The following is a 12,641-nucleotide window of genomic DNA, read 5'->3' as shown; positions in this document are numbered from 1 at the left end:
TGGACACCAGAACATATGATGTATGAAGGGAGAGAAAGGGATACTCATTTGTAGAATGGGGAACTTCCTGTGGTGTCTCCCTTCAGAGAAAGAGGACTTGATAGTTTGATACAGTGTCCTTGTTAGTATTATCTAAAACTTTGACACAGCCCAAAGTCACTTGGTTGAAAAGTCTACACTGAATAACTTCTTTATCAGCTCTGGCTGTGGATATGTCTATGAGCAATTATCTAAACTGATGTGGGAAGTCCAGGCCACTGTGGACAGCACTATCCCTAGGCAGATGGTCCTTGGTTGTATAGGAAAGCTCGCTAAGCATGAGTCAGAGAATGAGGCAGCAAGCAGCATGTTTTCTGCCTTTGATTCCTTCATGGGTACACTATGACCCAGACCTGGACAGGAAATGCGTGCCCTGCTCTCCTGAACTGCTTCTGTTCACAGTGTTTTTATCACAGTAGGAGAAAGAGACCTGGAGCAGTGTACAGGGAAGAGCAGTTGGCACTTCCATTTGAATCACTGCTCTGTTCCCTGTCCTCAGTAGAAGACCCCTCAGTATCCAGTGGGCCAAGAGGGATTGAGACACCAGACATGGGCCAGTGAGTACAGGTGCACCCCCCTTCCATTACTGTTCTCTCCTTTGAGTCTGACGAGAACTGTACTATGCCTTTCCACTAACATTTTTTGAGCACAAGGCTCCTCCCAAGGGAACCTATTCTCTTCATGCACAGTTCTTCCAACTTTAGTCCACGACTTCCCAGGGAGAATCTGGAATCCTGCCTAGACCCACCCTACACTAGATGGAAACAGGAGTTCTGCAGAGCACAGTGAGCAGGATGACTGGCTGTCCATCCCACCTGTGCTGAAGGTATCAGGGCAGGTCATATTTGACTTGTAGTCATTCACCCTTCCTGCTGTTGCCCTAGGCATCAGACTGCAGTTCTCCCAGAGAACTCCAGGGGGAGATATCATGTTGTACACTCAACACTTAAGGCAGTTGTTTCCCTGAGCTATGGCCTTGCCTAGGAGACTGCTTTTCATTCCTGCCCCTTCTAACCTGGATCTCCCTTCCTAGACCCAGAACTGTTTCTTGTGTCTAAGACGACCCCTCTCTCTGGGGAACCTGAAAGCCTCTTCCCTCCTGTCATCTCCTATAGTATAAGACAGAATTGCTGATGGGAAACCACCCAGACAAAGGGCAGAACTGACCCAGGAAGACCAATGAGAACAGTGATCAGCCAACACACAGCACAGCCAACCCATAATGCTGCAGGGTCACTGGGCATCCCTTTCTGTGACTCAGAATGGAGTGCACAGCTTCACAGGTGCCCAGGCCATCAGCCAATTGTTCTGATGGCTCATGAGACCTCACAGGAAGGTCAGGGTCCACAGGAGAGGGACAGACTACATAGGACCCCTTGATGATTCATGTCCTCAGAGAGTAAGTCTAAGGAATCCTCCCCTCAGGCAAATGATCAGATGTTGCTGATCTGGACAGCTGTCCTGCCCCAGTGTCAGACCCTTGTTCATTATTAAGGCTGCATTGTAGACACTGCATCATTTGTTTCCCTTGTGTGCTGTCACTGGAAAACTGAATCAGAGGGAACATCTTGTCCACATGAGCCTCACACCATCCACAGGTGACATATGTGAAGCACAAGTTCTCTGTCTCCAGCCACGTATCCAGTGTCACCCTTGGGGCCTTCTCAGGTATCTGTGAAGCATGGTGGAGCTGATGTTAATCTTGGTCATCACTTGCTTGAGGGGACGTTTTTCCAATGATTGAAAACAATTGTACAGTTAGATCTGACTCCAGAACTAATCCTTGTGTATCTGAAGTATTTCTGAAGAATTCCAGGACTCCAGAACCCAAGTACTAGACAGGAAGTACTGTTTTCTTGTGTGCGGCTATCACTCAACACTCAGACAATTGTTTCCCTGAGCTATGACCTTGCCTAGGAGACTGCTTTCCATCCCCATGGCTACTAACCTGGATCTCCCTCTCTAGAACATGCTCTGTTTCTTGTGTTTATGGATACCCCTCTCTCTGGATATCCTGAATTTTCCCTCCCTCCTGGCATCGCCCAAGGGGAGGACAGAACCCTTGCTGCAGAATTTAACCAGACAAAGGACATAGGTGACCCAGGGAGACTAGAGAGCACTTGGGCTCAGCCAACCTACAGCCAATACCCAACCACAACCAACCCACAATGCTGGAAGGTTGCCTGGAAAGTCCATAGGTGAGGAGCCCACAGTCCTTTCCAGGACACACAGGTCACTTCTTCCCCAATACCAAGAACATGAAACTCCTCACACAGCTGCTCCCTGGCCTCTGTTTTATGTCAGGAACTTGACTGGTGACATTAGTGATAAAGGGTTTATCTTCAACCCAAGTTATCACACAACTGCTTTCTTCTAACCATCATAGTAATCTGTTTCACCTTCCTGCTGGGAAATCCACCTTCCCACTGCACTAAGGACATAGGGCCAACTGGGTGCTCAGCTGGGTCTGTGTGTCACAGGGACACGAAGGAAAGATGAAGGCGCCTTCTTTGATGCTGACAGACTCATGTCCAGGAGTCAGCAGATGTCAGCCCCTGGATGAGTCGTTGTTCTCTGAGGGCATGTCGATGCTTATCAGCCTTGTTGCTCAAGGTCTTGTTGGAGGAGAAACATAAAGAGAGAAAATGTGAGAAAGATGCGGGGCAGCACTGAGCAGGGAAGTGACTGAGCAGTGCCATGGACACAGACCCCACCAGACACAGCCCATAGGATTCTGGGAAGTGCTCCTGCCTGAAAGAACACTCAGATCAGAAGGAGGAAGGACAGCAGAGGCCAGGTGCCTTTCAGGAGCTGAAGGTCTCCTCAGAGAAAGGACAGTACAGTGAGAAGAGATATGGAGGTGTCCTCTGAACTTTTCAGCAATGTGGGTACCCCCTGGCAGAGGGTCCTGCTCACAGGTAAGTTTTCCAGCCATCTGAATGTATGTGAGAAGGGGAACTCAGAAGCCCAAAATCCTCTGAAGAGGAGATGTCTAGAGAAGACTTGGATTTCTGTTTGTAGTCATGGACCAGAAGGTGCAGTGAGGGACAGAGGCTCAGCAGCAGGAAACTCTGAGCAGACAGGAGCTGAGGAGGGGAAAGAAAAGCCTCAACTACCCCTGATCAAAATCAGTCACATTTGCTGCCATGGTCAAAAGACCGATGTTCCTAATCACGACAGGGTGACTCTCCAAAGATTGCTCAGTATGTGGAGATATGACAGTCTGAATTCATTCCTCAGCTCTCATAGGGTAGATGGAGATACAGGGTCCTACAGGGTATTCTCTCTCCACAGAGGTGTGTGTCATGTACCCACAATGTATACACTGAGATATGTGACTTCCCAAACTTTTGCATCCAATACAGAATTATTAAACCACACTTAAATTTAATGATTGCCATTTATTATAAACCTGGCAAGTATGCAGATAAATCTATGGAGATATCCTTCCTTTCTTCTTTACTTTTTTCCTTCCTTCTTCCCTTCTTTCCTTCCTTCTTCCTTTCTTTTTTCCTTGTTTCCTTCCTTCCTTCCTTCCTTCCTTCCTTCCTTCCTTCCTTCCTTCCTTCCTTCCTTCTTTCATTCCTTCCTCTTTCCTTTTTTTTCTTCCCCTTCCTTTTCACCCCCATTATTCTCTGAGATCTTTTCAGAAACTGACTCATCCAAAAAGATAATTCCAATCATTTTTTTCACAAAGGCCTTTTCTTGTGGACTGGAAGTCAGTATTCAGAGGACAAAGTCACTGGTTTAGTGGAACAGAAAACAATTCAGAAAGTGAGGACTGTGGGGAGGAGGAGGCCAGAGAGCCACTTCTCTTTACACCACTCTTTATGTGAAGAGTGATGTGGGGACACCTGAGTAGAGAATTCCTCAGAGAGGAAATGATACCTTCTGAAGCTCTGAGGTCATGGAGGTTATTTTGCTCATCTCCATTATGGGCACACCCCTTAGCCATAGGCATAAGCTGAGGGATGCTCACACCTGCTCATTATTGATGGCTTCTCTCTGTTCCCTTCTAGCCTCCCTCTTAACCTGTTGGCTCCTACCCGCCACTGCCAGAGTCACCATCAAATCCTTACCACCCCAAGTGGTTGAAGGAGAAAATGTTCTTCTATACGTTGACAATCTACCAGAGAATGTTCTAGTCTTTGGCTGGTACAGAGGAATGACAAATTTTCGGCATGCAATTGTACTGCATTCTCTGTACTATAGTGCAAGTGCGAAGGGGCTGAAGCACAGTGGCAGAGAGACATTGTACATCAACGGGTCCCTGCGGATCCAAAATGTCACTCAGGAAGACACAGGATATTACACTTTTCAAACCATAAGTAAACATGGAGAAATGATATCAAATACATCACTGTACTTTCATGTGTACTGTAAGTAATTCTTTCTGAACTCTGGGTGCTGGGTTGGTTCCTCTTACTATGCACACAGAAGTGTCAGGCCTGACCTGTGTCTCCTTTCCCTCTGCATTGTGTCTCCACATTGGGACTGAGAATTTAGTGCAGGACACACATGGTGGAGAATAACGTCAATTGCACAGAATCTTTCATTTGATTTCACCTTGGAGAAACCTGGATGCAGGGTGGGAAAGTCAGCCAAGGTCATCGGCCTCTCTCTAGACTCTTGGGGTCCTTCATAGGAAAACATCCTTGAGAAAGTCCTTGAGGGAAGAAAAAAGGGCCTGTGGTAGCCATGGGCATCTTACAGTGTTGAGTACCAGAAACCCCTGTCTCCACACCTCTGTTCAAGCCTCACCTCCTGTGGGCCCTGAGAAGCTTTGTGCTAGGGTTGGATCTTGACTTTCTGTCTGCAGAGAAGAGTGCTTGTTGTAGTCAATGTCTTACTCCATGTGGAACCAAACCGTGAACTGCCATGAGATCCAGGATTAGGCTATGTCTCCTGGTCATCTTAGTGACCCAGAGGGAGGCCACAGCAGGGCAGATTCCCAGGCCATTAACCCATTGTCCTGATGGACTTATGAAACTTCTAGGAAAGACAGTTTTCCATCAAAAAGGGAGAAAGGACACCAATCCTACTTTCTTTTCTTTTGAGGCCAGTACGTTCTCTTCTATAAGCAAATAGAATAGGCTGCACTGATGTGGACAGTTCCCCAGACATGAGCTGCATTTCCCACCATGAAGAGCAGTCATAGCCTGGTGACACTCAAGGAATACTAATAAACCTCTATGCCTGAGTCAGGACCTCAACTTGTATCCTGGCTTTTATCTCTTCCCTGTATACCTGGAGGTCAATGTCATAGTCTCCTCAGACCTCTTAGCTGCTGCCTGTGTCTGCTACCCTGCCAGGGGATCATGTTCACATTCCAGACATGTATTTTCTCTGGGGATGAAAGGATGTCCCATGGAAATTACCTAGAGGGAGTTTCAAGGCATCTTAGAAAGGCTAGGAAGCACGTGAGACAGCTCAGTAGGCAGAGGAAGTGTGAGCACCATCTTGAAACCCTGCATGGGATGATGGAGCCCAGAGCAGTCCTTTTAAGACCCAGGTCACTTCCTCCCACACACTCAGGCTGTGAGCTTCTGACACATCTATTCCTGGGCCTTTCTCCCTCAGAATCCTGACTGTTGCCTGAAGTAGAATGGATCTGTCCCCTTCCCCACTCATCATTCAGCTGGTCCTTTTGTATCCCTCCCACATATCTGTCACCCTCCTCCTGAGAGCAAATTTCATCCTGAGAAGACAGGACAGACTTGTTGCCCTGCAGGGTTTCCGTGTCAGAGAGTGCAGAGGCTCCCTCTTTGTTGCTGACTGACCCAGGTTGAGAACACAACAGAGGGCCACCCCTGGGTGAGCTAATACTGTCTTATGACTGAGGTTAGAGGAGATATTTGGGAGCTGGCCAAATGTGATACAGTCAGAGGACACATAGGGCCACTGAGTTCAGGGAGGCCCCCTCTCTATTCTCTGCAAAGGTTGTACCATCTGTCAGGCCCTCCTGATCATGGGTGAGGAGACCAAAATTTACAGCGTGTGAGTGGAGAGGTGAATCAGGCGTTGGGAGGGAACCATTAAAGGAACAGAAACACAACAAAAGCTTCAGAGAGTAAAGACAGGTCTGCTGGGGAAGAGGTCAGGAGGCAGAACACCATCTACACTGAGTGTGAGCAGGGATCTAAAGAAAGCCATGTTGACTCCAAATTTGTAAGCACCCTAGAGTGGATATGACAACCCAGGCTCACAGAAAACATGGAGGTAATGCACCGACCTCCATCAAGTAGGGCAGGGAGACCCTCACCCACACACCTCAGCTGAGCAATATAAACATCTGCTCAGGACACAGGGTGCCATCCTAGCCAAATATAAAAGTTCGAATATTGATGCATCTCTCTTCCCTTCTAGCCTCTCTTTTCATCTGTGGGCATCCTACTACCCTTGTACCTCCCAGTATTGAATCTGTGCCGGCCAGCGTTGCTGCACAGGGAAGCGTTATTCTCCTTGTTCACAATCTTCCAAAGTATCTTCAATCGCTTTTCTGGTACAAAGGGCTGATTGTATTTAACAAGGTTGAGATTGCTCGATACAGAACAGCCAAGAATTCAAGTGAGCCGGGCCCTGCCCACAGTGGTAGAGAGACAGTGTACAGCAATGGATCTCTGCTGCTCCAGAATGTCACCTGGAAAGACTCAGGATTCTACACCCTACGAACTCTGAATAGGTATCGGAAAATGGAATTAGCACACATTTACCTTCAGGTGGACAGTAAGTGATTCTCTGTGATTGTTCTGTGCTGGGTGGGGCTCCTACCCAGAGCACTCTCACTGCTGGCATGTGACTACCTCCTCTCTGCACTTTTATCCTCATGATGGGGCTTGATCTCTGTGTGTAGGACACAAATGTAGGAGAGAAATGCCCATAGGTCAGATTCTGTCTTCTGACTCCCCCTTGTATCTCAGAGGACCTAAGATGCCAGACTTCTCTGTCAATGAGTCTCATGCAATGCACATGAGACAACTGTGGAATCCATACAGAGTGTGAGCACTGGGAGCCTTTTGCCCTTGTTGTCTGTCACAGGAGTGACTAAAAATGTCCTAGGTTCCAATTCATCAGGACTTGACACTTACTCCTGCTCTGATCAGACAGTGAACAATGGTTTTTGGCTGTCTGTCAAACCAGTGTATTTATTATTACTAAATAATTTTTTTAGTATTTTTTATTTTTATTTTAATTTTTATTTTAATTTTTATTTTAATTTTTTATTGCATGAAAAAGAAAAGAAAAGAAAAGGAACAAAAAACTCCAACAGCAAAATATCAAACCAACCTAGAGTTTTTGTAGGAAGAAGAGGGGTGCTGCTTCCTGCCTGTCTCCTCACACCTTGCTCATCCTGGTTTTATAACACATGAGACCATGATCCCAAGGGTGGAAATGCTCACAGTGGACTGTTCCCTCCCACATCAGTCACCAGTCAAACGATACAGACTTCACCACTGGCCATTCTGGTATTTGTATTTTCCGTTGAAGCTCCCTGTTACAAATGACTCAGGCTTGTGTCAAGTTGACATAAATCCTGGCACCATAATCCTGGGCCTGCTAAGAAGGGCAGCCTGCTCCAAGGCCTCACCCAGCCCTAGTCCTGGGGGCTGCAGGCAGAGCAGGAAGATCATGTAGAAAGTGAGGTCAGAGGATGAGTGCAGGTTCAAAGGAAATGAGAGAAGTCAGAAAGTGAATATGCAGGGTGTGCAGAGACCAAGGTCAGAGGGAGGCATCATCTCAAAGCACAGTGTGCATGAGTGTGTGCAGTGTCTGACTGAGGGAAGTGAGGGGGCAGCCATGGAGACACTGAGGAGAGAGCTCCATTCAAAGGAAATGAAAATTTGTGGCACTGAGGTAATGGAGCCCATGTTGCTCACTTCCACCAGGTGGGATAGACACACCCACATGCCTGTCTAGGCTGAGTGAAGAATCCTTGTCAGGATGCAGGTCACCATCTTTCTACCAAGCACAATGATCCCATGTGATGATTTTTTTCTCCTTTCCCTTCCAGCCTCCCTTTCCTTGTGCTGTGACTCTGCCCAACTCACCATTGATACAGTGCCACAGCATGCTGCTGAAGGGGAAAGTGTTCTTCTCCAGGTTCATAATCTGCCAGAAGATCTGCAAACCTTTTCCTGGTACAAAGGTGTGGATAGCACTCAGGACTTTAAAATTGCAGAATATAGCATAGCGACGAAGTCCATCATCAGAGGCCGTGCACACAGCAGAAGGGAGACAGGGTACACCAATGGATCCTTGCTGCTCCAGGATGTCACTGAGAAAGACACGGGCTTGTACACACTAGTAACAATAGACAGCAATGTGAGAGTTGTAACAGCACATGTCCAAGTCAACGTCCACAGTAAGTGATTCTCTATAGCTTCCAACTGCTGGGTGTGGCTTATTGTACTTAATAAGTGAACTCTAAGGAGTGGGTTGTGCCTGCTCTCTCCTCCACTGCATTTTTTTTCATCACATTGACATTTGGGCACTTACTGAAGGGCACAGATGGGGTGGATCAACAGCATTAGATCAGAACCTGTCACCTTTCTTTTCATGCAGTTACCCATCCTGTGCTGGAAAAACTCAGCCCAAGAATGTGATACTCAGCCCTGACCCTTTGGACTCTCACCATGCCCATATCCCTGATATAGACTTCCTCTGTGGAGGTCAGATAAGCTCTGGCTGAGGAAGCTGTGGAGGCCCCACAAGGAGCACTATGAGGCCTGGGTGGAAATCTCTGTGATACTGGGAAATGTTTTTGTCTTTGCTTGGCTTTGGATTCCTGTTAGAGCTGACATGGTACAAGGCTGTCTTAGCTTTTGTCACCATCCAGTTCACTGCCATCAGAGCCACAGTTATGATATTTACCCTGGACGTCTTCCACAGAGACTCATCCGGGAATGCAATGCTGGAGAGGACAATCTGGGTTCCTAGGCCATTAACTACCTGTTTGGATGGCCTTATGAGACTTCACAGGAAGGTCAGGATCTCCAAGGTGATGGAGAAAGAACACAGGTCCTTTTGGCAAGTGTATGTCCTCTGATGTCCACCTCCTGGTAGTCTCTCCTGTGGGCAAACATTTCAGAATTGCCACCTTAAGAGCACGCAGAATGAGGTGAAATTCCATTGCTGCTCCCTAGATGGCGAAGTAACTCAGTCTTAGACCTCAGAGTCTGGCCAGTCTCTTGATGCCCTTGCCATACTCAGAATGCCAGAAAACTCAGAAAAGTAATTCTAGGATGCACTTATGTTTTAGTCTGTCTCCATCCCTGAATCTACAGACCCTGAGTTCTCCTAGGCAGTCTTTCAGATCTACTAAACACATTACTCTTTCAGCACATCCTGTGTTACCAGGTTCCTGACTCTCCCTGGAATATTCCATAGGGAATCACCTCAACAGAGGATAACTGCCTCCCAGGAAGGAAGGACATGGGCAGACCCTAGGTGACTCTCACGCAGCATAGGATGCTGAGACTCCCTCTGAAACTCTCCTTAGGTTTATGGGGCCACTGTCCTCTCTCTAGAGTCTAGGTGACCTCCTACAACATGAGTCTCATGACAATGCACCCTGACTGGTGACTGAAGTGAGCATGGGCTAGACATCAGTCAGCAGGCCCCCTTCCAGTCTTTACAGGCATCTCTGTCACCTTCCAGCAGGGAGTAGATTCCACAGCATTGAGAAGAAAGCACAGCTTAGGATCCCGTGTTATAAAGGACACATTGGGAGAACACAACAGAGGGCAGTCATGTGGGGAGCTGTCGCTGCCACAGGGTGCAGAGATGACTATCAATATTGTGCTTGCCATAATTCATGATAGCAGTCCGTATCACCCTGAGAATCCCTCCAGCTTGGGTGGAGGCTGAGCTCAGAGGGAGGAACACTGCAGAGCTTGGGGGCAGTGATGGAGCAAATGCTGTTCTCCATAGAGGGAGCGCAGAGCAGGTAGCTGCAGCCATGGTGATACACTGTGTACTTCTCTGCAATGCTTGCTGCCCCTGTGTGGTAATATAGGCTGGAGATTTAACCAGTGTCAGTAGCTCCAAATATGAGAATTTCATTAACTCTGAAATATGCAAGAAGTTTGGACATCTGCCTATCTACCCACAGGCATCTGAGCCAGTGTAGGTACTGGATATTCTGGAAATATCAAATTAGATTTTTTTTCTAACAAGGCATTAGGTGTAATGGGCTGGAAGACAGAACAGGAAGGCCATCTCAAAATGAAGTCAGAGGCTGACTGGACCAAAATGTAGGTGGGGAGGTAAAACACCTGGGGCCTCTAGAAGAAGAAGTGAGAGACAGCTTGCCTGCAACCCACATTTTCTGAGGGAGACCAGGCTTGTGAGGACAGTGAGGGTGGAGACACATGAGGACAGAGCTCCTCACAGAGGAAGCAACATACAGTTAGGCCCACCGAGTGCATGGAGGTCATTTGCTCACTCCCTCTGACTTGTGCAGACACGTCCACCCACCTCCACTGAGTGATTGATCTAAGCTTCTCTGGTCACATGACACTGTCTTTTCACCAAAGACAAAGATCTCAATATTGATGGATTTGTCNCTTTCCCTTCTATCTTCCCTGTCAGTCTGTGTTCCCCCTCCCTCCATGGTCCAGCTCACTACTGAATCAGTAAGAGGAGCATCAGGAAGCCAGGGATCCAGACTTAACTCTACTTGTCCCTAGAGAGCTCCTCCTCAGGGCTAGCATTGGACTTCCTGTTAGAGCTGACAGGGAACAAGGCTTGGCTGAATGTCCATGTCTTGTATGGTGTAGGATCAGCTGTTTACCACCATGACAGCAGGAGTCATGTGGGTCACCTGTGCATCTCCTTCTCCTGAGGTTCAATGGACAGGTGCCAGGACAGAAACCAAATGTTCTGATGGACTTAGGAAATTCACTGGAAAATAATGTCCCTTAGGGTAGGGACAGAAATGACAGTTCTTCAGGCACCTCCTTATCCTCAGGAATCCAGCCTAGGATAAATGGAACAGATGCTGCTGATGTGAGCAGCCCCCCCATCCCCAGGTCAAAACATTGCTCATGCCTAATTTTAACTCATAGGCAATACAATGTTCATGCACAGTTGTTCCAGTACAGGGAAACTGGGTCACATCAACCTCAGTGGCTGAATCAGGGTCACACAGCCCATGGGTCACAGATCCAAAGCACAAGATATGACTGTAGTCACAGCTGCAATTTCTCCTCCCTGGATGCTTTATTAGGTGTGAGCTATAGATGGGGCATGTTGAGCTGTCTGAAAGATGTATGTCATTTGGTCCCCACCTTTGTTTCTTTGCAGAGCTTGTGACACAGCCTGTCATGAGAGTCACGGACAGCACAGTTAGAGTACAGAGCTCAGTGGTCTTCACTTGCTTCTCAGACAACACTGGAGTCTCCATCCGTTGGCTCTTCAACAATCAGACTGTACAGCTCATAGAGAGGATGACCCTGTCCCCATCAAAGTGCCAACTCAGGATACATGCTGTGAGGAAGGAGGATGCTGGAGAGTATCAATGTGAGGCCTTCAACCCAGTCAGCTCAAAGACCAGTCTCCCAGTCAGCCTGGCTGTGACGAATGAGTGACCCCTCCTCTCATGCTATAGCAGAGTGGTGGCATTTCTGTATTGAGATGCCCACATCTACCCACCCCTGCAAAATATAGATTTCCATTTATTGTCATAGCCAATTGGCCATCTCTCCCATCCCTCCCCACACCTGATCCTGAACCCCCCCCCAATTTTCTCCCACATCCCCTCTTCTACCTAGTTCCCTCCTTCCATCTGCTTCCTACTACCATTTTTCTCCCTTCTATGTGAGATTCAAGCATGCTCCCTTGGCCTTCTAACTTGTTTATCTTCTTTGGATCTGTGTAGTGTAGTGTGTGTATCTTGTACTTTATGGCTAATATCCACTTATAACTGAGTACATACCATGCATTCCATTTTGGTCTTGGGATACCTCACTCAGGATGATATTCTCAAGTTCCATTCCATTGCCTTCAAATTAATGATGTCTTTGTTTTCAATAGTTGCAATGTATTGCATTATCCATATGGTACCACATTGTCTGTGTTCATTCTTTCAAGCTCTTGGTACCCTCCACACACTGCTCTGCTCACTATTGGTAGACAATGCAGCCCAAGGGGAAAATGTTCCATTTGCTCTTAATGGACAAACTTTCAAGCCTTTGCTGAAACAAAGGAGGGAACTTGCCTCGTTAGTGTTTTACTGCTGTGAACAGACACCATGCTCATTGCAAGTCTTATAAAGGACAACATTCAAGTGTGGCTTGCTCACAGGACAGGGATTCAGTCCATTATCATTCATGCAGGAGCATGGCAGTATCCAGGCAGGCATGCATGGTGCAGTAGAGATGAGAGTGCTACATCTTCACCTGAAGGCTGCTAGCAGAATAGTCACTTTCAGCCACCAAGGTTATGGTATTAAAGTCCACACCCACTGTGACACATCTACTCAAACAAGGCCACACCTCCAATAATGTCACTCCCTGGCCCACTTGTCTCCAAACCATCACATTCAACTCCTTGGCCCCCATAGGGTTGTCTAAACATATGAGTCTCTGAGGTTTATATCTAAA

The 12,641-nt window shown here is 47.3% G+C and overlaps 1 protein-coding gene across 3 annotated transcripts in view; it reads left to right on the top strand.

Annotated features, from left to right (window-relative positions):
- Positions 1-12,101, top strand: part of LOC110336994 (pregnancy-specific glycoprotein 22-like) — a 485,734-nt gene extending 473,633 nt beyond the window's left edge. Inside the window, exons 1-5 of one of the 3 annotated variants that reach the window (XM_021219740.1) lie at positions 2,701-2,957; positions 4,059-4,418; positions 6,406-6,765; positions 8,051-8,401; positions 11,344-12,101. In XM_021219740.1, the coding sequence (XP_021075399.1) occupies positions 2,894-2,957; positions 4,059-4,418; positions 6,406-6,765; positions 8,051-8,401; positions 11,344-11,627 (1,419 nt within the window). In that variant the 5' untranslated portion in view covers positions 2,701-2,893 and the 3' untranslated portion in view covers positions 11,628-12,101. Of the gene's footprint in view, positions 1-2,700; positions 2,958-4,058; positions 4,419-6,405; positions 6,766-8,050; positions 9,287-11,343 lie in introns of those variants that run through there. The other 2 variants (XM_021219739.1, XM_021219741.1) reach the window with 2 other exon arrangements.
- Positions 12,102-12,641: the final 540 nt, after the last annotated feature.

Source organism: Mus pahari, chromosome 19 (genome assembly GCF_900095145.1).
Source record: "Mus pahari chromosome 19, PAHARI_EIJ_v1.1, whole genome shotgun sequence".
NCBI classification, from domain to species: domain Eukaryota; kingdom Metazoa; phylum Chordata; class Mammalia; order Rodentia; family Muridae; genus Mus; species Mus pahari.
Note: the sequence above shows the minus strand (reverse complement) of the source record. Positions and strands in the feature narration are given on the sequence as shown.